The following is a 23,756-nucleotide window of genomic DNA, read 5'->3' as shown; positions in this document are numbered from 1 at the left end:
ATCAGTAGGATGTCTGTATCACAAAGATACAAGTAGCCCAGGCAGATCCTCTGTTACGTTTTGGACATTCTTTGGCATTTGCTTCCTTGTATTTGTCCTTTGCTTAGAGAAAAGAAACCACCATTTCTTTGTGGTTTTTCTTTGCCTTAACTCAGCAGTGAGGCATAAACTACTATGAGAAAGAAGAGAGTGCTGGAACTGGATGAACATTGGAAGGTATGGTGTGAATTAAGGTTGGCTTGGCCTGGCCTGACCTTCTAGGTCAGCTGTTTCCAAAGAAAAGCTGCCAAGGATTTGGGGGATGTGGTTGGACCCAACACCTAGCAAGACTGGGTAAACTGTCTGGGGCATAGAGTTGGTGAGCCCACAAAGCTGAGCTCCAGACCTAGCACCATCTCTTTTCTTCTTTGTTTTCCCAGCACCTGGGGTGAAGGAGGGACAAATGTCTTCTGTAATCCCAATAATGGGACCTTGCGTATATAATTTAAGGTAAAGCTTTATAAAGTGGGGTGGGCAACTGCAGTGAGATGGGGCAAAATTTCATCTGGCTTTCTTCCTCAGTGGGCCACAGCAACCCAAAATGCCCCCAATCAGCTGTAAGACTAACTCAGAAATAACTAGAAGTCACATCCAGTTTTCTTTTTCAGTTTTTTCTGGAGGTTGGGGGGGGATGGAGATAAATCAATTATTTCTTCCAGCTTGATCATTTTTGGTACACATCATTTAGCAACCCAACTACATTGGGTTGCAGCAGTCCAGTTTTGCCAGATCATTTGGAAGAAGGCTCACTCCCACCAGCCTAGCCTTAGTGGGGGTTCGAATCCCCCTCATTCCAGGATCCATGCCCATAGGGGCATTTTAAGTGGACATGGAAGTGACACGGGTGTTAAAAATTGGGGTTGTACTTTCCTATTGAAAGCAGATTGTTTCAAAATAGTTATTTGGGAGTTTTCAGAATTGTTTTTTAGTCCTGGTAAAATAGGAATAGCATAGTGCTTTCTCAAACAATGCCTCATTAGATTGAAAGCAAGATGAATAGGAATCTGTATGCTACTATGACCAGTATGTAGTATAATTTGACCCTGATGTTTTCTGGCTTTTCAAGTATTTTTGCAGACACTTACAATATTTGAGAAAATGTTTTAAGGTACATTTTCCCATGCTGGCTGACGATGGGAGTTGTAGTCTAACACATTTTAAAAGTATCATATTTCGAGAGATTGATTTAAAGTAAAAGAGATGTTTATTCTCTCTCTAAGAAAGATTAAGTCAAAGTCTTTCATGGTAACATTTGAAAAGTGTCTTTCAGTCTTCCTGTAAAATCTAGTTTATTCAGTGTGAATTTTATTCAGTGTGAATTCAAGCATTTCACTTGCTACAAGGGCAGAAGGTAAAGCCAGTGAAGTTCTTTCATTCTATGCCGAAAACTATCAGAACTGTTTCTGTTTTTTTCTGTTTAATGGATATGCTTTTAAGTAGCATATAACTCTACTGATAGTTAAATTGTTTTTTCATGTTTGTGCCTTTTAGTGAAGTGTCTTATCTTTAGCTGTTTTGAGTCCCAGGATTGGTAAAAAGTCTGGATACAAAAATGGTGGTGGTGATTTACAACTCAGGAGTGTATGTTTCAGGTAGAAGAAGAATTGCCATATAACTTTATGGCTTATTATTTGATAGTTGAGTGAAATCACTATTATGTTTTAGCTGCTGTGGGACCAGCTTTGTAACCACATGAATGTGATATTTATCAATTGTATAGTGTGAATTCATTCTCAATCAGGGCAGAAAATTTTATAAGGAGATAAATCTGTAGCAAGGATGGGAAATGCTTGGCCTTCCAGATACTTTGGACTAGAACACAGTTATCTTTGACCACGCTGAGTGGGGCTGATGTGCATATCTAAATATCTGAAGGGATGCATATTTCTCCACCTGATGATACTCTACAAAGGTCCTGATGTAGGTCTTTACTCTGATGGTGAGCTATTAATACAGATATTTATTGTATTCAGTGGATTGGTTCACAGCCACTCTTGGCTACCTACAGGGATGTACTCAATAATAAACATAAGCCCTGCTCAGGCTTATGGCAGGGCGATTGGATCATGACCATTGGCCATATTCTAACTTCCCCTTTTCATGCATACAGCCTACAAGTGTACACTGAAATGTGTGAGGAAACATAGAATGCAGTGTTTAAGTGCTGTCCTCCTTGCACCCACTCAGTTTGAGTGCCTAAACAGGGCTAATACGTGAGCTCAATTAGTGAGCTGCAGTTCACATGGCTGTGCCAATAAATCATGCCACCATGATCATAGGAATTGCTGTTGACTATATCTTTGATTGCCCAGTTTAGACATGACATTTATCCATATGAACAGGCCCTTAAACTGTTCATTTCTTCTGTGTAGGAAACTTCTCTGGCACTGCACTGTAGTGACAATCCTTGAAGGGCCTAGGGCATTAGAGAATCTTCCATAAAGACAGTGTGCTATTAAAATTAGCCAGCATCTGCTGAATAAACTTCACTTTCAGCATCTCCTAATTACAAGCCCAAAGCCATTCATGTGCCACATCAGTTTGTGTAATAATTTGCATAGAAAACAAGTGGTGAGCATTTAATATTGCGTTACAAATGTGGGAGCAGTATTTTCCAAGAGTTTATGTTATGTTTTAATTCGGGAGTAGAGTCCCTAGATTGAGAAGTAGATTTTCAGTGCACATCAGGCCAGTGGTGGGTAGGCATTTTGCTTTTTAAAAACCTTCATTAATTGTAACTGTATATATTAACAATATATAATTAGTGACTTTCTATTATTCTTGTGTCAGGGGATAGCCAGAAGAATTGTTTCTTGCTAAGCAAAATTAGAACAGATAGGAGCAGTAATCTCAAAACTGTATCCTTGGGTTCTTTCTGGTCTCCCCCTCCCCCTCCCCCTCCCCTCCCCCTCCTATGATAGATGTGGCAAATATTTATTAGTGGAGGGGCCAGATTCCAATTTGAGAAGGATGTTGGCACCTGGATGACAACAGTGGGAAGGGCATGATATGGAGCCAAGGATAAAGTAGAAAGGATCAAAGCCAGTTATATTTCTTGCCATTCTTTGCTGCTAAGAATACAAAGGATGACTCAGTTCTATGCATATCTGCTCAGGAGTAAGCCCCAGCGCAAAACCTTTCCCATTTGCTCAGTTCTGCTCAACAGCTTTTCTCCTTGCTAACCACAGCTTGGTTCCATAAAGGATATTAAAAATAAAATGCCTTTCAATAGCCTCTTCATCTCTAACAGCTGGTGGGTAATAACAACAGAAGCTTGTGAGCAAGGGGAAATCCATGTGGATTCCTTCACCCTGATTTAAGATTTTACATAAGGCTCAATGCAAAATTTAACTCTTTTTTACCTGCATAATACTGTATAATCAGGCTGATTCTCAGAGGACCATGAGTCTGCTCAGGATCCCTGGATCTGTTCAGGTGGCCTGTGGAGGAAAATAGATAAAAAGCACAATACACAAATGTTGTTTGTTGTTATGTGCCTTCAAATCATTTCTGACTCAGGGCGACCCTAAGGTGACCTTATCACAGGTTTTTCTTGGCAAGAATTATTCAGAAGCAGTTTGCCTTTGCTTTCCTCTGAGGCTGAGAGAGTGTGACGTCCAAGATCACCCAACAGATTTCCATGGGACTCAAACCCTGTTCTCTCAATATCCTAGTCTAGCCCTCATAACACAAATGTTCCCACCACCAAAACCCATAAAGGTTTCTAGAGTTTGCATTCAAAGATAACATACTTTTGGACATTTCATAGTAAAACTACTAAAGCTTTCTTTCTATGAGACTCACAGAAAACAATCAGATTATTACAAACTGAAATCAAAGTTAATACATCTCTTTAAGCCAGAATAGTCTGCAATTCTGATGGCTTTGTACTTGTATGTTTTTAAAGCTGTTTGAATTCATTGTGTTATTGTCATAGGAATTATGCTGCATTTCATATTTATGGGTAAAAAAGTAAATATAAAAAGTTGTATTTCTTTCTAGGGATGTTTGTGGGAATGGGACTCCTCCACAGAATTTCAAAAAGACATAATTACTGGGAGGTTGATAACTGGAACATTTAGATACATTTTATTAATTAAGTGATTGAAAGTCAGATGATTGACCTAAAAGGTGATTTATTTTTTTCAAGGATTTATCCAAATTTTGATTCATGTATTTCTGCACTCTTTCTTCTTTTCTTCCTCAACCCCCCCTTCCCAATAGTTGGATAAAGGGGATGTGAGTCAAATCAGCCTGCCTTCCAATACAAGCCATGGTGATGCCGATGGCAATATTTGCCTTGACGTTCCAGATGGCAATCCAGATCCACAGAGGACAAAAGCTGCCATTGACCATTTACACCAGAAGATCCTCAAGATTACTGAGCAGATCAAGATTGAGCAGGAGGCCCGTGATGACAATGTGGCTGAGTACCTGAAACTAGCCAACAATGCTGACAAGCAACAAGCCTCTCGTATCAAACAGGTCTTTGAGAAGAAGAATCAGAAGTCAGCCCAGACTATCGCCCAGTTGCATAAGAAACTTGAGCATTATCACAAAAAGCTAAAAGAGATTGAACAAAATGGGCCTTCACGACAGCCTAAAGATGTCTTCCGGGACATGCACCAGGGCCTCAAGGATGTAGGAGCCAATGTCCGCTCCAGTATCAGTGGCTTTGGAGGTGGTGTAGTGGAGGGTGTCAAGGGTGGACTGTCAGGCCTTTCCCAAGCCACACACACTGCTGTGGTTTCCAAACCCCGTGAGTTTGCGAGCTTGATCCGCAACAAATTTGGCAGTGCAGACAACATTGCCCACTTAAAGGACACACTGGATGATGGGCACCCTGAAGAGACCTCACGGACTCTAAGTGGCAGTGCTACCCTGGTATCTAGCCCCAAATATGGCAGTGATGATGAGTGCTCCAGTGCCACTTCTGGCTCAGCAGCAGGTAGCAACTCTGGGGCGGGTCCTGGTGGCTTGGGTAGTCCCAAGTCCAACACATTGGACAGTCACCACTATAATTTTGAGACCATCATAGAAGAACTGAGAGATATTAAGGACATTCAGTCACACCTTGAGGACTCCATGGAAGACCTAAAGGCCCAGCTGCAACGAGACTATACTTACATGACACAGTGTTTGCAAGAGGAGCGTTACAGGTAAGAGTTGTTAAATGAGTCTGTGTTTATCTCAGATAGGAACCTGATATTCTTCATGTCATCTCTGTTAATTAGTCTTGGCATTGGGAGCTAAGTGCTCTGTTTTGCCTTTATATTGTGTTTCTTACAAGTTCATGCTATGGAAGAGTCATGCCATAGAATCATAGTGTTGGAAGAGGCCACAAGGGCCATCCAAAAATACACAATCAAAGCACTCCAGACAGATAACTGTCCAGGCTGTGTTTAAAAACCTCCAATGAAGGAGATTCCATCACACTCTGAGGTAGCATATTCCACTATCAAACAGCTCTTACCATCACAAAGTTCTGGCTAATGTTCAGGTGAATTTTTTCCCCTGTAGTTTGAATCCATTGCTCCATATCTTAGTCTCTGGAGCTTGCTCCATCTTCAGTATGCTGTTCTTTCAAATATTTAAACATGGTTATCGTGTCATCTCTTAAACATCTCTTTCTCAAGCTAAATATACCCAGAACCTAACTGCTCTCCATAGGACATGGTTTCCAGGCCTTTTACAATTTTGGCCACCCTGCTCTGGACATTTTAGCTTGTCAGTATTCTTCCTAAGTTGTGCCCAGAGCTGGAAACAATATTCCAGATTAAGTCTGACCAAACAGAATAGAATGGCAGTATTACTTCCCTCGACCTAGAAACTATACAGCCTAGAATCTCAATGGCCTTTTTTAGCTGCCACATCACACTGTTGACTCATGTTGAGCTTGTGGTCAACTAAAACTCCTAGATCTCTTTCACATATACTGTTGTTAAGCCAAGTGTCACCCATCCTATATCTATTCATTTCATGTTTGCTGCCTAAGTGTAGGACCTTACATTTTTCCTGTTGAAATTCATGTTATTTTTTTGTTTTTGTTTGTTTTTGCCTTATAGTTTGTTGACTATAGTAAAGGCTTGACTGGCTGACATTTTGTTAGTTTTGGTCCAGCTCTCTAATCTGTCAAAGTCATCTTGAATTTTGATCCTGTCCTCTGGGTATTAGCTATTCCTCCTAATTTGTTATCATCTGCAAATTTGATAAACATACCCTATATTCTATCATCCAAGTCATTGATAAAGATGTTGAATAGCACTGGGCCCAGGACAGAACCCTGTGGCACCCCACTGGTCACTTCTCTCCAAGATGAAGGTGAGCCATTGGGTTCAGTTAGCCAGCCAATTACAAATCCTCCTAATGGACACATTGTCTGGCCCACATTTTACTAGCTTGTTTGCAAGAATATCATGTGGGACCTTGTCAGGTTTTATTGAAAGATATGCTACATACAGTACCTTCTCTTCATTCTCTTCATCTACCAGGTTTGTAATGATAAAAAAAGGAGGTAAGATTAGTCTGGCATTTTTTGTTTTTGAGAAACCCATGTCGACTTCTAGCAATCATGACATTCCTTCTAAGTGCTTACAGACTGTCTAATTATCTGCTCTAGGATCTTTCCTGGTATCCATGTCAGGAAGACTGGGCGGTAATTGTTTTGGTCCTCTTCCCCCCCCCCCTTTTTTTTTTTTTTTTTTTTTTTTGACGATGAGGCCATTAGCCCTCCTTCAATCTGCTGAGACCTCTCCTGTTCTCCAGAAATTCCTCAAGATTAGTCTCAGTGGTTCTGAGATAACTTTTTCCAATTCTTTATGCAACACTGGATGTAGTTTATCTTGTCCTGGAGACTTGAATTCATTTACGGTAGCCAAGTATTCCTGTGCTGCCTCTTTATCTATTTTGTGCTGCATTTCACCTTCTGTTCCATTTTCTCCAGGTTGAGCACTCTTCTCTTTTTGGGAGAAGACCGAGGTGTTGAGTACTTCTGCCTTTTCTCTGCCTCCTATTATTATTTCACCATATTTTCCATGTCGTGGCCCTACCATTTTCTTGTTCTTCCTTTGCTATGGACATAACTGAAAAAGCCCTTTTAATTGTTTTTATGCTCCCTAGCAAGCCTGAGCTTGTTCTGTGCTTTATCTTTTCTGACTTTCTCTCTACACAGGCTAGCTATTTGTTTGATTTCCCCCTTTTTCCATTGTGTGTATATGTCCCTTTTACATTTTATCTTAGTTGAAAGTTATTTAGACATCTTTCCTGGTTTCTTTAGACACCTCCCATTTTTCTTCTTCTTAGGAACTGTTTGAAATTGTGCCTTACAGTATCTAAAGAAACTTCCATCCATCATGAACTCCTTTCTCTTTTAGTATTCCTGACCACAGGATCAGATCTAGTATGTTCCTAAGTTTACTGAAATCAGTTTTCTTAAAGTCTAGATTCGAATGTGTGTCTGACTATGCTTGGCTTGCCTTTCCAAACAGATTGAGCCACCTTGAATCCTATTTTGGGAGAAAGGTGGATATAAATCCAATAAAACAAACAAACACGAACCAAACAAAAGGAGAATACAGGCTCAGTCCAAGGTATTTTAATTCTCTAGGTAAACAGCATTCACAGTCATCCCACCAAAAGAAGAAATGCCTGGAATAAAAATTTCTGGAGCCCCTTTCCACACTGACTGTAGAATACAATAATATATTCAACTATTACCATTTGTTACACCTCATCATAGTTGTATATGGCACTGAAGGAGAAACTCACCAAGTTTTGGGTTCATGAATGGAGGTACAGTGAACTGAAGATAGCAGTCTATTTAACAACACAGTGCCAGACCAGGTATCAGCATTTAATATAAGCAATCTGGCAGCAAAGCTAACATAAATCTTTTCATTAGTAGCAGTTTTGGAAAATCTACTTAGCAACAGCATAGAACACCAGGAGCCCTGGTGGTGCAGTGGTTAAATGCCTGTACTGCAGCCATTCACTCAAAACCACAAGGTTGCGAGTTCAAGACCATCAAAAGGGCCCAAGCTCAACTCAGGCTTGCATCCTTCCGAGGTTGCTAAAATGAGTACCCAGACTGTTGGGGGCAAATTAGCTTACTTGCTAATTAGCTTACATGCTGTTCACCACTATGATCTTTGGAATAGCGGTATATAAATAAAAAACAACAAAAAACAACATGCAGCAAATACTAGTAGGGCACTAGAGATATACTGGTCAATCATGAAACAGCAGTCATTAAGCCATAATGGAAAATTAGCAAACAACCAATTAAAGACTATTCATGCCAAAACTTTCCCATACAATTCAGATTGTTATTGTTATTAACAGAAAGTACTGTACCAGTTAGCCAATGGGAGGGTCAGAATGGTATAGGAATGCTTAATCTGCTTTTTTTTCTTGAGATTTCTTAGAGCTTAATTATGCAATTTCTAATTTTTTCTTTGATTCAAAATACTCTTCTTTTGCATGGCTCTCTTTTATTTTGGCCTTTGTGGTCGACTTCTGATCTTTCTCTTAAGTACTTGCAACATTCTGGTTAATGCAGTTCGCCCTTCACATTTGCGGATTGACTTTTGTGGATTTGATTACTTACCAATTTGAATAATAGGTTATCTCTAGGAATCTCTAGGTCCTCCAGCACAACTCTATGGTCAGCCTCTGCCATTTGGGGGGAAAGGTGGAATATAAATCCAATAAATAAGTAAAAATGAAATAAGAAATTGTATTGGAGGACCTACAGATTTTTAGAGATAATGTTTGTTCAAACATTTGTAGGTCCTGCAGCGCAATTCTAAGCTCAGCTTCTGGATGTTGACCATAGAGTTATGTTGAAGGATCTAGAGATTTCTAGAGAGGTGTTCTTGCAAGTTAAAAAAAGTATTTTTATGTGCTAGACATCCATTTTCATGGGTCCTCTGCTCCTAACCTCAGAAAATGTGCAGGGCCCACTGTAGTATAGTTACTCTGGTACAGCAGCAGACTAAATATGTTATTAGCTTCTAAGAAAATAATCTTACTTGATGCTCTTGTGTGTTTATAATGAGAGGCAGACAGAAATCTTAAAAAATAATGGTAGCCATGCTAGTCCAGGAGTAAAAATAACATCCACATTTGAGGAATTCCCTGATTGGGGTCTAACCAAAATGCCACACAAGTGTGTACAATGTTTTCAAATTGCATTTTTGTTGTTTGCAGTTCTGTAGTGCATGCGGACTTAATAATAAAGAGTTTGGAAGTAAAGTCCTTAGTTGAATTTAGGTTCTATTTATTTGCAACCATTATATTTTAATTGCTGTAACAATCATAGTATGAATGGTTGTCTATGAAATACATTTGATTTAAATCAGTGATCCAAGTGAGTCTTTTCCTCATTTTGAATTAAAACATCCTGCCTAGATGTCACTTACTTTGAAGGACTCTGCTGGAATTTCGTGCCTTAAGATTCTCTTTGAGAAGAAAAGGGTCTCTGGCCTGTTACAGACTGCCAAAATAAAGCTGCTTCGGGTCTCTTTGGAGGTATGCTGTTTAAATGATTCATGGATCCTACGAGTCCGGAGGTTGTGCCAGAGCCACACTCCATTCCTAAGCACTGGAGTGCAGCTTCTGGATTCTTAGAATGCATGCATCATTTAAACAGCATACCTCCAAAGAGACCCGAAGCAGCTTTATTTTGGCAGTCTGTAACAGGCCTCTGTTGCTTATTATAAGTCACAAGAGGAAATGCATTCTTGGCTAGATATTTAGTTCAACTTCTTACTTAACTTCCATCAGTACCAGTGTCTCAAGGATGCTTTCATTTGGGGGCTTTGTTAAAATTATAGCAATACAGAGTGCAATGTTCTGCAGATGAATTTTGTGAGAAGCAGCCTATAGTTCTGAACTATAGAATTACCGAGTGGAGTGCAATGCATGTTGTTCTTGTAGATTGGTCAGAGCTGGAGAGCAGAAATTACTTGCAGCCCTCTTACACTCCTGACTACCTAGCATCTTTGGCTTGCTTATCTAGGGTAGACTTTCCCTATCTGATGTCATATAGTTTGGATTATGACACCAGACAGCCTCAGATAGTGTGTCCAGTGATCAGAGATGTTGGGAATTGTAGTGGGGCCAGCCTTCACCCAGTCAACTTAATTTCATTAGTATGTATGCCAGGGGTGCTGATGTTACAAACATGTTCCTCTTTATGTTGAATATCCACCTTGTCCTTCACTGATGTTAGAATTTTCCCTTGAACCTTTTTTTCCAGAAAGCTGGAAAATATCTTGGAATATCCTGGAAGTCATTTTTAGTGACAGCAGAGATGGATATAAAACTCTTTGTTCCAAGGGAGAGACAGTTTTCAAAAAAGAAACCCACTCCTCCTCTTATCATTTCATTTCTTTTTTCCAGTCACCCACATCTGTCCCTTTGAGAGGCTGGGAAAGATTATGCTACAACTGAATGGCACTGATTAGGGAATAAACCATATTGAGTGCATTGTTCTTTCTGTTTAGTAAAATATTTTAATGTTATCCTCTCTTTCAGTGTTGTATGGAAGAACATTTTAATGAGAGTAATAAAAAAAACCCTTTATAACATAAGTGGCCACAGAACCATAAAAGTAGTATAAAAGAATAAGCAGAATTCAAATTGCATCTAAAATTTCAGGAAAATAGAAAAGAATTCACTTGGTGCCAATAAGATGTCTACCTTTTTTTTCACAGTGAAGTAGGTGCTACGTGAATCTCTCTAGGGAAAATATTCTATAGCTGTGATGCCACTACTAGAAGGACAATTTCTTTGTAACCAATTGCCTCACTTAATATTACAGGAGCACCTGTAGGCTCAACCCAAGAAGGTTCTCCTCTAAAGATCTTATTATGATGTTTCATTTCCATAGGGACATGAATGAGATTAGGTTGTTGATGCGTCATTGACCCCCCCACCCCCCAAAAAAACTGCATTTAATGTTTTTTTTCCTAATTAAAGAGCCTAGAAATGTGCTTAGTATATAAGTAAGTCTTCAGTACCATCTTAAGTTTCTAGACCATTTTCAAAGATAGTTCCGTATACAACACATTACTGGAATTAGGGTTGCCATGTCAGGACCTCCAAACCGAGACAAATGTAGGACATTTTTTAAATGGAGGACACACGAAAAAATTTGATTAAAACAAAGCAGACCTGTACAAATGGAATGGAAATCCTCCTCCTCCTCTTCTTCTTCTTCCTCCCTCCTCCTCCTCCTCTTCGCCAGACCCAGGCCAGCCCACATGCGGAGCAAATAGAGGAGGAGCTCCAACAGCCCCACCCCCTGCCAGCAGCCATTGGCCGGCCAGCCAGCCCCAGGAGGAGAATCTCCTCCTACTTAGCCCTGCATGCGGCCCTGCAAAAGCGCACAGGGCTAAGAAGGTGCCGGCTGGCAGCAAATGCCTCATCGGTAGCGGCGCCAGCGGCAGTGTGTGGCACAGTGCAGCACAAGGCCTACTGGAGTGGCTGCACGCAATGGCCAGCGCAGCAGTGCCATAGGCACCAGCCGCGGCAGCAGACCCGGGGCAAACTCGGGTCCAGGAATGAACCGGGACAGGGTGCCCCCGCCTGGTTCAAAAGCAGGATTGTCCCACCTGGGGGCGGGACATGGTAACCCTAACTGGAATCCAGCCTGGAGGTTATTAGAGCATGGATGACTGAAGCCAGGGTGTCCTCCTCCATGTAGGATCATAGCTGGAATATATCAGTTTGTGCTGTGCACTGTGTGAAGCTGTAGTTCCTTTTGTCTGTCCCAAACTTTCCACCATCCAGCTTCATGGGATGTTTCCAGGTTCTGACAAGAAACCTGCTTTCACAATAGTGAAGTTTCCAAGGAGGAAAAAAGGCAGACAGGAAAAACATATGCAGAAAAAAAAATATTTTGATGCATTTTTCTTTTCCAGCATGGTATGGGCTTAAATGTATTTTATTATTCTCCTTGGTGTTTTAATTAGAAAATATTATTATAAAGCGTGGGATTGTTCATGAGATCATTGGATTCAGTTCCTCTTTTTTGCTATATTTAAATTACCATTTGCCTGTGAACATAAGACTGTGTTTTATAAAGTATTGTCAGACTGTAGTTTTAGCAGTTCCTAGCTATTTGATTGTACAGTTTATAATTTCTATGTGCCTGTTAAACATGTCCCTGCCAAGTGCTGATAACACTTTATTCTTGTGATGAAATGGATTCTGGCCTGCAAATGCTTATGATGTGAAACATGAGTTAGTCTGTTTAAGGTACCATTAGATCCTTTATTGCTATTTAAAGGTGTTTTTGTGGGTTTTTTTTGTTGTTGTTGTTATAGGTGGTTGTCTGGGGTTTGGTACTTTGGCTTAGACAGTGGGAGAGGTTGTCTCTTGAAAGCAGCACAAAGGCTGGCCAATCAGTACATAGCTCTTCTCTGAAAATACAGAGGTTGCTTTCTCATTAACAAGATTTTTTGCCAGTAGACTAGCATTGCCTTCAGCCAGTGCTTGAGTCCATCTGCAGCTCCTTCTGCCTTCTCACTCTGGAGAGAAAAGCCTGGATCCAGGAATATGTCAATAGCTGCTAGCCACCAAAAGAATCTTTCATACACATCCTTTTATCCATAATATGATAATATCATTGAATGAATTTGAATTGTAAACTGTTGTGAGCTGGTCTGTGTTGAAAAGTGTAACAAAAATAAAACAAACTAACAAACTGGCTACCCAGGATCTTTTCCCTGGCAGTTTTTATGCTCGTGTAAGTCATTAAGCTCCAAACAAAACTAGTGTTGAGGCAAGTTACTGGGCAGGATATTTTTGTTCTTATTTATCAGTCTCTGTAATCCCTTGCCACTCAGTTTTGATTTTTTGACAACTAGGGGGCCAAGGAATTCAACACAAGAGTCTTCCCTAACTGGGGGGGAAAGTGCCTGTCATAATGGTGCAGTATTTTGTTGATATATGAAATACCTCCAGTACTGGTGAGAACAGTTCACATCATATTGTCTCAAAAATAACTTCTGTTTATTTTCAGAGTCAAGTCAATGTTACACAGTCACTCACCACGTGCCATGCTCCACACCAGTCTTCCCACCTCCAAAATATTATCATCAACCCTCCCTAATCCCTGCATCCTTCCCTTTCTGCATTTAACCACCATTAGCAGTTGTACATGGGGTAAGGGAGGTGTGTCTCTTCTTTCCCTCCTCACAAAGGTATTTGGAAGGCTTGGTGGTCCCTGGAAGATGCTCATTTCCCAAGAGCTACTCCCATTGCTAGTCAGCCCCCACCCAGGGCTCTTCGGAGGGTTCAAGAGAGGAGTGGGCCAAAATGGACCTCTCTCTTTCTCTCTCCTGGGTGGCTCTGTTGTTGCTGGCTGATAAAAGTTGGAAGACAGAGGGAGACTGTTAGCAATATGGTTCAAAAAACATGAAAGACTGTTGGGGAATTGGAGAATTATTATCTGGCCCAATTTCAATGTATGTCACAACAGAGGCTCAGAAGCTTAGTCAGGGCCAGCCCAAGACCCTTTGCTGCCTGAGACAAAGGACATGATGGTGCCTTCCCCTCATTACAAATACAAAGTGGAATGGAAATTAAACCTTAATCGAAGAGTGGTGACTGGATAATATCCTTCACCATACCTGCCTCAAATCTCAATTCACTAACAAAGATGAAGAGCAAAGGACTGTTGCTGGCTCGCAACAGCATCTTCCTGAAGCAGATATTTCACTCTATTTTATGGTGCTGCCAGCCCTGAGTTAACTTCTTCTTTGGGTCTTAGTGCTACAAGTCCCTTGAGTTCATTTCCAAGCCCAAAAATAATAGTTGTGCTTCAATGACATCTCTAGCTCAGACATGTGTTCAGACCTGACTGTTTTTTCTCCCTCTTGCCCACTGTACAGATATGAGCGTCTGGAAGAGCAGCTGAATGATTTAACAGAGCTTCACCAGAATGAGATGACCAATCTGAAACAGGAATTGGCCAGCATGGAGGAGAAGGTGGCTTACCAATCCTATGAGAGGGCCAGGGACATTCAGGTATGGAGAATGCATAGAATGATTGGACAGATGATCAAACAGTTCCAACCCATTCACCCACTCATTATCCATGAATTAAATGTAACCACGCACACCTCTATCCATTCATCCATGACTTTATTTATATCTCACCTTTCTCTCAGACCGGGATTCAAGACCTTTCTCCTCAAATGGAACTTCCAAGAGCTCAGAACAACTTACATACAAGTCCTATATAGGTTGTACTAAGGACCAGACCTTAAGCACTAGAATTATGTCATAGGCCTCCAGATGATGTCCTGAACATGGATGATTTGGATGGATAAAATATGAATGAGAGAAAAGATGCCCTTTATCCCAGGAAGAGAGGAATGAGTCCTAAAGTGAGAGTATCTGCAGAAGATAGTTTTAGATCATTTGTAAGGTAATCCTGGGGATTTTTAAGATTACAAGTCCCATGATTCATTACTATTGATCATGCTGGCTGGGCCTTCTGGAAGTCAAAGTCCAAAACATCAGGGGAAGGGAGCAAACGTTCCCTAGCCCTGTTTTAGAGCCTCAATCTTCATTCTATTCTCTTCTGTCCCTATACTGTGGACTATGACTAGAGCACAGTAGTAGAGCTTCTGAGTTAGATAGGCCTTTCCCAACCTTGCCTGGAAATGTCAGGGATGGTACCTGGACCTATTGCATGCATAGTATGTGCTCTGGAGGGCACCTTAATACTAGATGATACTTAGAAGCAATAGTAAGCTAGATGGATCAGTTGCCTACCTCAGTAATGCCATGCACTTCCTTGTGCTATTTTGTGTGTAAGATTAAAATCACAGTGAACTACCAAAACCTTATTATCAATATTGAAAAACATTGCATGGGAGTGTGGAGCCATACTCAGGAACAGACATTGGCCCCAAATCACATAGAATTGTTCTCAAACATAAAGATAAGATTTAAACCAGGAAATTATAGACCACATAACATTTGCTTTGGGTGAACTGGCCCTCAGGGTTGCAGCTCAGCTGTTTTGCTCTCCTTTCCACTTCTCCCTGCATGGAAATGGACTCAGATAGGTCTCAAAGTAGCAACATATAACTTCACTCCTCTCTTGTCTTCTCTGTGCAGGCAAAGTAAAAGAGAGGCAAAATAATGAAGCTGTGGTCATGAGACATTCTAAAGGAACAGAGCTTTGTGGAAATCTAGATAGGTAACCCTAATAAGTTAGAATAGACCTTTGGCCTCTCCCGGGTTGCTGTAGTAATCCTTTCAGTTTCAATTTCAGAAGGGGAAAAAACCAAACAAAAACAATGACAAACAAACAAAAAACCCACAAGAATCTGTCCATCTGATGAAGTTGGCTATAGGGTTCTGCCAAATAAAAAACTTTAGTCTGTAAGGTGACAAGATCCCTTGTCATTTATATATTTCCTCCTGAAATTGGCTGACTGACAACACTAGTTGTTACCTAGTTCAGAAATTGTCCTACTACCTTATCTATCGAGAGGGAGGCATGATACATGTAAACTCCGGCAGTAATGTTTTTGATCCTAAGTGCTTTTATTGAGGTCAATCTTGGATTCACTTCATTTAATTGTATCACTGTGGAAACTGAAGCAAAGGGCGCTGTGATCCTGTCCAGGTTTGTTTAGCAGCTCAAAGAATTCTGGAAATAAATTTTGAATTCTGGAAACGAAATCTTTTGTGCTATAATTAAGTTCCCTATCTACTCTCTCATAACAGCATCTGGCCTCCATTGTACGTCACCATTGTCTTGTACAAAATATGCTCTCTCTCTCTCTCTCTCACACACACACAGAGTGTTTCCATTAATTCTAATAGACAAAGGCATTCTTGCTCTATGAAGTATTCTTCTGCCACCATGTGGCAATGTGAGGAACATTATAGAGAGACTGAATTTCATACAAAGAAATGAAAAAAGAAAAGAAAAGAGTGTACTGTTATTAAATGGATGACATAGAAGTGGAGACCATAATTGTCTTAAAATGTTTGAAGTATTCACCAGTACTTCCATGGGGCTTTCATGCATCTTCTCTAAAGTGAGAGCTCTTTGATAAATGCCAGATATCTTTATTCCACAGATGTGCCTCAGGACTCCATGATGGCACAGACAGGCTTTTAGCTAACACGGTACCAGTGGCATTTATGTGGTACACATGATGATGTGCATCTTGCTAGGTCATTTGTCATTTCCACATCCACTAAATGTGATGTGGACTGGATCCAATATTTTCCTTCTGCTTGTGGGAAGGGCTTTGCTTTCCAAAGATCTTTCTTATTTATTTATTATATTTATTTGTATCCCACTTTTTTCCCAGGACTATGACTCAGAGCGGCTTCACAGCATTAAAAACTGTACAATTGAAAACATTTTTTTAAAGTAGATTAAAAAGGAATTAAATTATTACAGTATTAAAACATAGTTATTGCAAGAATAAAACATATTTTTAAAAGATAAAACTATATATATAGGGGGGGGAACTATCAAATTCTTCCTGACTTTTGGTGGTCTTCCTACATCATATCCTCTGTGTACCATTTTCTGGGGGTTGGAGGGGCTGCTGTGGTGCACAAGAAGTGGGGAAGTTCTCTTCTGCCAGCTCCATTGCATGCACCTAAATCTGGTTCATTTCATGGTACATAGGATATTGCACCAGGTAGCTGAAGCCAGAAAATTTGTACATGACTTTTTCAGGCCTCTTCTAGCATTTTTCTCCAGTACAAATCAGACCATTTCTTAGAAAGCATACCAGAAAGTGAAAATAGAGACATCACCCTAACTTCTAGCAATTAGAGTATCTCAGAATGTGAAGACTTCATTTAACTCCTGCAACTAGTAACCACTGGTAGATCTGTCCTCCACAAATATTTTCCACTCTGGCAACATATAACAATACAGCATCTTTAAAAGAAACTATGTAGCTTGGGCAACTGGCATGATTTCCTCCCACGACACCATCCCTCCCCCCAATATGAATCAGGAGTAGGGAAAGGAACTATGTGAGGACAATGGCATCTTCCCATTTGCTAGTAAGAAATTTAATTCTAGGAGGCCGTATCTAGTTATACAACTACATTCATAGGAGTTAGGGGCACAGGACAACTATGAAAGTGGAAAAACCACAAATAAAACCCCCCACTATTTTTTCCTTTTACTTTTTACCAGAGAGAATATCTCTCTAAAGACCTCTAGGTCCTCCAGGGCAATTCTGCTGCCAAGATATGCTAGAAGCTGACCATGAAATTGTGCTGGAGGACCTACAAATGCCTAGGTCCTCCAGTGTACCTTTTGGCAGATGTTCACAACAGAATCATGCTGGAGGACCTTGAGATTCCTAGAGAGAACATATTAATCAAATCTGTGAATAATTAAATCTGCAAAAGTCAAAGCCACAAATGTGGAAGGCCAACTGTATATGTATTTTAGAGATGTTATGCACAGAGAGGTACACACAATAATTTACCCAGCCTTGCCTGGGTTGATATTAATGATATCACTTCCAAGTTGATATTAATGATTGCACTTGAGATTGAAATGAAGCAAAATTTGATTGGTAGCAACTAGAATCCAGAAAATGATAATAATAGCAGGCTTGATGCAAAATGGACCAATTTTCTGAAATAAGATTGACTTTGCCATTTTCCCCCCCCAAAACTTGTGTGGATCTGTGTAAGATGTTATCCTAAATCTAAATAACAGGTTTGATCAAACTGATGCATTCCAGAACCCAAAATACAAAAATTCAAAGTATGGGTTTGGAAGGTATAGTTGAACATTCACTAAAACCTTACGATAATCTTCCTTTCAGTTCTGTTGGACAGCACACCAGTTTCAATGACTGTGATCAAGAATGTGAATTTGTATGGTATGACAGACTTTATAATACAGTCAGTTCTCCACGGATTCAATCTGTTGTATCCACGGACTCAAGCATCCACGTCTTGAAAATATTCCAAAAAAGTATAAATTCCAAAAAGCAAACCTTGATTTTGCCATTTGATATAAGGGACACCATTTTACTATGCCATTATATTGAATGGGACGAGCATCCATGCATTTTGTTATCCACAGGGGGAGGGGGGTGTCCTGGAACCAAATCCCAGCAGATAACAAGGTCCCATTGTATAGCATAGATACGCACATATAAACACTGTATGGATTTCAGGTACACAGTGGTGTCCTGTCCAGATTGATAACCATTTTCTTAGTTTCAGTTATTTTTCTATGTCTGGTGTTTCCACTAAATATTAATATGCACACAAAGAGATAGTCTTTTAGAACAAATATGAAGAGGGTAGGGTCATGCTGCTACACCTGAGGTTGCACCTCTACTATCTTCAATCATGGAAGGCCCTGAGGAGAATGTGGGTGCCATTCCTAACCTCTTTGGGAGACATCAGAGGGACCATAATGTTGATATTGCAGTGTTGCAGCTGCTCAGCTTGTGTTCCCCCTCTTTGAGCCAGAACAGTGTGAGGCTGGCAGTATGTCTGGCAAGACAGATGGACCTGCAGCCATCAGAAGGATATAGGAAGCAGACTTACTGTACATCAGACTTTGTCGTTTAGCCTAATTAAGTCTATTTGTAATTCATACCATCTCTTTCCAGGGTTTTGGTCAGAGAGTCTTTCATATCTCTTTCTACCATTCTACCTGTTATATGTAAGAGTGGAATACGGTGCCATTAGCATGGCATTGGCATCTCTGGCACAGAGCTATGGTACCCATCCCACACTTGCATTAACTTTACCTCTTTTTGTTTCTGCTCCAGGAGGCTGTGGAATCCTGCCTGACTCGTGTCACCAAGCTGGAGCTTCAACAGCAGCAGCAGCAAGTGGTGCAGCTGGAAGGGGTGGAAAATGCCAATGCTCGGGCTCTGCTGGGCAAATTCATCAATGTCATCTTGGCCTTAATGGCAGTGCTCCTTGTCTTTGTCTCCACCATTGCCAATTTCATCACACCCCTGATGAAGACCCGCATGCGTCTCCTGAGCACCACCCTCCTGGTGCTCTTTCTGTTCCTCCTCTGGAAGCACTGGGACTCCATCACCTATCTTCTGGAACATGTGCTGCTCCCTAGCTGATTCCTCTGGCAGCCATGTACGAGGGCTGCATGGTATTTGTTTTTTTTCTTGTGGAGATGAAATTAGTCTCCCAGTTGATTAATTTTTCTTTTTGTCCACTTGGAGTATGTAATCTTCACTTGCCTCCTCTGCACAGCAGCTTTTATTCATGTCCGATGTCATCCCAGCCATAGGGAGTGTAAGTTGCATAGCACTTGTAAGAGGTCAAATAACTCACTCCTCTGGGATGCCTCTGCACAGGACATCAGGAAGGCAAAGGAAGCCTATGTTTTTTTTAAAATCCTCCTTCTCTTACATCTTCGTCATTCTTTAAAGTAGGCAAAGTAAGATTTAATGGCCAAGCTTCATATGCAAACAGGAATGATGATTTTTGAAAGTGGTTGCTTGGATGGTCTATTTTTCTGCCTGAGAAGGATGGTGAAAAGTTTGTTCCCAGGCACAATGCTAACATTGGAAGACAAAGGTTCAGCACTGAAAGTGAACTTTTATCTCTTCCCTCCTTTTTTTGGATAAACTACTGTCCCTTAGGATCATGCACAGAGTTCAAGGAGTAGAATGTACATATCACACCAGCTTGTCCAAGTCACATGGATACTTAACTTTCCATTCCTTCAGAACTGTTGATATACCAGCAGGGTAGCTGGGCATCTTATTGTTATGGGTTTGTCAACCTTGCTGGTTGCTTTAACAGTTAATGCCCAAGGGAGGCAGAATTTAGGAAGAAAGCATCTACCATTCTGGTGCAAATTCATCATTTTTGGTTGGCTTTGTTTTCTTTCTCTTTGCTTTTGTTTGATATCTTCAGAGACTTATAAGAAATTCAGACATTGCATCTGCGAATCTTACAATCGTGTGTGTGTGTGTGTGTGTGTGTTAATTTATTGATTTCACAAGTCTGCTTCTTTGTTTTGAATCAAATGTTGGATAGGAAAAAAATCTGATTGTCTTCACATCTCCTGTGTCCCTAGAGAAAATGGAATGCAAGATGGCTTTTAAAAAACCCTTGTTCTGTTCCAAATTAGAGCCCCTATTTGAATATGGCAATGTTTCATCAGATTCTACCATAGAGAACTTGGCTGTTACTTATCCCCCAATCTCTGCATACTGGAGTAAATGTTACAAATAGAGCTCATGAGATGTAGGATCACATCCTTCAGTGGAGATTTTTTTTCACAAAGTAGAAAGTAACTGATCACTTTCAGCCTTTAAGGGTCCTGGTGTAAAGTTTTTTATATGAAGGCATCTATTCACACTACTAAGTGTTCTCACTATTTTTATAGTAACTTTGCTAGGATATGGCACACTTCCCAGGCTGAAAATGAAATGATGTAGAAGAGGAATTCATGCCTGATGATATACTGGTATTTGCAAAAAAATAATTACTTCCTTTGTTTGGCAGAAGGGAGACTTAATTGTAAGTTGGACTCATGAATGTTGTAAGTAGTATAACAGAAACATGTGCTTCAGTACAACATAGGCTAGATCTTCTTATGTAGCAGACTTGAAGTGACAGTCTTGAGGTGACAGGGTGGACAAATTTGTTTTGGTGCATGTGTGCGTATAGCTCTAGGATCATGTTTATGATAGGTAAGTGTTGCTAAGAACAACATTCATGCAACTAGAAATCCTGCATAGGAGCTAGAAGAATTGATAGAATCTTCCATCTAAATATTGCTAGTTAGTTACATACAGGGGAAGTTTTTTACATGAGTTTTTCAAAAATTATATATTTTTTTCTCCTGCAAACTACAGTTACACAATACCAGGCTTTACCGCCTCACCGTTTTACCTATTTAGATTTAAATATGTGAATACCATGACTGTGCAATTTTGCATTGGTGAGAACTCTAGGCAGATGCCAACCATTAAGGAAGGAGGCACTGAAAACTCATGAGCATATGCACTTTATGACACAACCTATTATAAATGTCTGGGCTGTAAGATCCTAGAATCCAAGTGTTGTCCACTTCCACAGAGTTCAGAGAAATTGTGGAGAAAGAATTTTCATAAGTTCATCTCCCATCTGCAACACTACAACAAAAGAAGATGCTTTATCAGCTGAGATTCTGCCTTTCTTAAAGGCTGAATTTTATCCATTGGACATAGCAATTATTTGTTTCTCCTTTCTCCCTTTTCTGTAAATCACTTATAAATTTGCTCTTTCTTATGTAAAATCATTTCTGATTTTTCAAGGATATCATCTGTATGGTATCATCCCAGATGGCTCATTTTCAAACCCAGGCAGCTACTTTTGGCCCTGAGAGCCTGCATTTTACTCATTTCTTTGGAGAGATGAATCAAACCTAAAGTGGCTGGGCCCAAAGCCTGGAAAACATACTGTTTTAGACTGTAACTCCCATCACCCCCATTCAGTGTTGTCATGCTGGCTGGGGATGCTGGGAGCTGAAGTCCAAGGGTAACTTTCCAAGCCCTGATCTGAGCCTTAATAGAACCAACCTCTGTGATATCATCATGGAATGCTGGTCTAGATTTCATGTCTTGGATGCATTGCCTTTTCCTAAGGAAATCTCTGTGATTAAAAACAAAACAAAACCCATCATGTGTAAACAGCAATCTCAGAACTGCCTTTAAATAACCCATGGAGATGTGAAAAACTCAACATTTCTTTAATGTATATATCTATTTATTTTATATATATATTTTCCTAAAGAGTTCAAAAACAGCATACCTTTCCTGATCAGTTCCAGGAGGAGCTGGTTTTGTAGCGTAATGTGCATGGATAATTTATTTAATAATGTCGGGATGAATGTTGAATGACTTGGGAAAGAACTCTCAGTGACAAAAAAAAGCTATTCCAGAACATGAAATAAAAGATTTTGGCCACAATTCATGGTGAGAAGTGTAACTCTGTGCAGGACTAGAGCTTTCATCTTTGGTTATGACTTTGTACTAGCTTTGATCCAGCCCTTTGTCACCAATGAACAGATTGTAGAAGTTTTGCAGTGGAGGGGGTGAAAATTTGGGGGAGGGATTACAGGCAAAGAGTGAAAAAGGTACTAATGGAAGCTATAATTCCAAGCAATCCCCAGGTATCATAGCCAGTGATGGTTAGCAACTTCTGAGATATACAGTGCAAAAAAAGAAAAATTTACAAGCCCCAGGTAGAGTTGCTGCTGTTTTCAGCCTTTAAAAAAAGTATATGAAGTTAAAGCAAAGATCCCAAAAATATTTTTCACAAAAAGAGGGAAATGCATAACCTGAATGAGATTCATATTTTATTTGGACTTTTTCATGTTTATAGATTTCCAACCCTTCCCAACCACTCCACCCACCAGAAAACTTTAACAGTGTATGTTTTAAAGCGATTGGATATTTTTGTCTAGTATTTTGAATTATAGGCTGGTGGAAGAAGAACTGGTAACTTTATCAAGCTTGTGGGTTCCAGAAGGAAACAATGGCAATTGTCCTTTGTGGCCTTATACTCATTTGTGATTTATATTTATCAATCTAAACTGAACTAACATGGCATACTATCCCCCCCCCCATTCCACCAGCAATCACTCATCCCCTACCTTAACAAAAATACAAATGGCATGTGGACATATCCTAAGTTTCATTGGCAACTTGAGTCAAACCTAATTTAGAACTGTTTCATGCCATCAGTCATACATAACATGACCACATTTATGGATGAAGAATTCTTGGGCCGACAACTCTACAAGGTTTTACCTTTTACGGAATGGTATAATCCCTTCAACCACCATTTCAGGAGAAAGAGTGTTTGATCATCCTCTTAATTCATAATTGGAATTTATTTACACATGATCCTTGCAATCATGTAGTTGTCCATTACAGTACAAAAGAAATTTCTTACTGAATTAGCTTCTAGTGGTTCCATGTCCACTGCACATAGAAATGCAAGTTCAACAGTGCTATGTTTCTAGCCCTATGGCAGGTTTTAACTGGCAAGATTGCGGTCTTCTGTCATAGAAGAAAGCCAAGTTCCCCCCCCCCCCCCCCCTTGGCATTATCGTCTTCTGATACTGTTTGACTGTATTTATTATGTATGCTTGAATCTTGTCCTGCTTCCATCCCGTGGTATAAAATCTGTTTCCCTTTGGGAAACCCATACAGAGGAAGCTCTGGTTTCATTTCATTATATTTTTCCATTTGCCTTTTTCAAATAAAAAGCATTTTAAAACACTGGCAAAGGAAAGGTCCTTTATTCTTAATTGCTGTGGAGACACCATTCATGAGAAGGGGTATGTACTCTACAGAGAAAAACATGGCAATGGATCAGATGGTAAAAGATGAAAGTGCTAGTTTCTCACAATTATGTGGAAGGTAAGGATTAATCGATGTGTATGCCACATGTCTCTGGCCGTTGTGTAAAAGCAGTTTGCCATTTAGCACAAAAATAAAGATGAGTTTTTTTGACCACAACTAGGTAAGGTTACTTTTTGGAATACATTTCCCAGAATCCACCAGCCAATAGCCATCTCTGAGAATTGTAGTCAAAAGGGTAACTTTTGAAGCCTTGGAATGAGTTTTTCTTGGAGGTGAAATTAGCTAGATAATCTGATTAGTTAATTAAATTGAACCATTGATCCTAGGCATTGTAATTCTGTTTACTGAGCTTTCTGA

General features: G+C 40.1%; 1 protein-coding gene across 6 annotated transcripts in view; it reads left to right on the top strand.

The window, feature by feature from the left end:
* The window catches only part of TMCC2 (transmembrane and coiled-coil domain family 2), a 129,990-nt gene extending 106,675 nt beyond the window's left edge, over positions 1–23,315 (top strand). For 3 of the 6 annotated variants that reach the window (XM_042464680.1, XM_042464681.1, XM_042464682.1), the window contains 3 exons: positions 4,264–5,198; positions 13,938–14,073; positions 18,840–23,315. In XM_042464680.1, the coding sequence (XP_042320614.1) occupies positions 4,264–5,198; positions 13,938–14,073; positions 18,840–19,151 (1,383 nt within the window). In that variant the 3' untranslated portion in view covers positions 19,152–23,315. Of the gene's footprint in view, positions 1–158; positions 217–1,861; positions 1,979–4,263; positions 5,199–13,937; positions 14,074–18,839 lie in introns of those variants that run through there. The other 3 variants (XM_042464685.1, XM_042464683.1, XM_042464686.1) reach the window with 3 other exon arrangements.
* The last annotated feature ends 441 nt before the right edge of the window (positions 23,316–23,756 follow it).

Source organism: Sceloporus undulatus, chromosome 4, assembly GCF_019175285.1.
Source record: "Sceloporus undulatus isolate JIND9_A2432 ecotype Alabama chromosome 4, SceUnd_v1.1, whole genome shotgun sequence".
Classification (NCBI taxonomy): domain Eukaryota; kingdom Metazoa; phylum Chordata; class Lepidosauria; order Squamata; family Phrynosomatidae; genus Sceloporus; species Sceloporus undulatus.
This window is presented reverse-complemented; position numbering and strand designations above follow the sequence as displayed.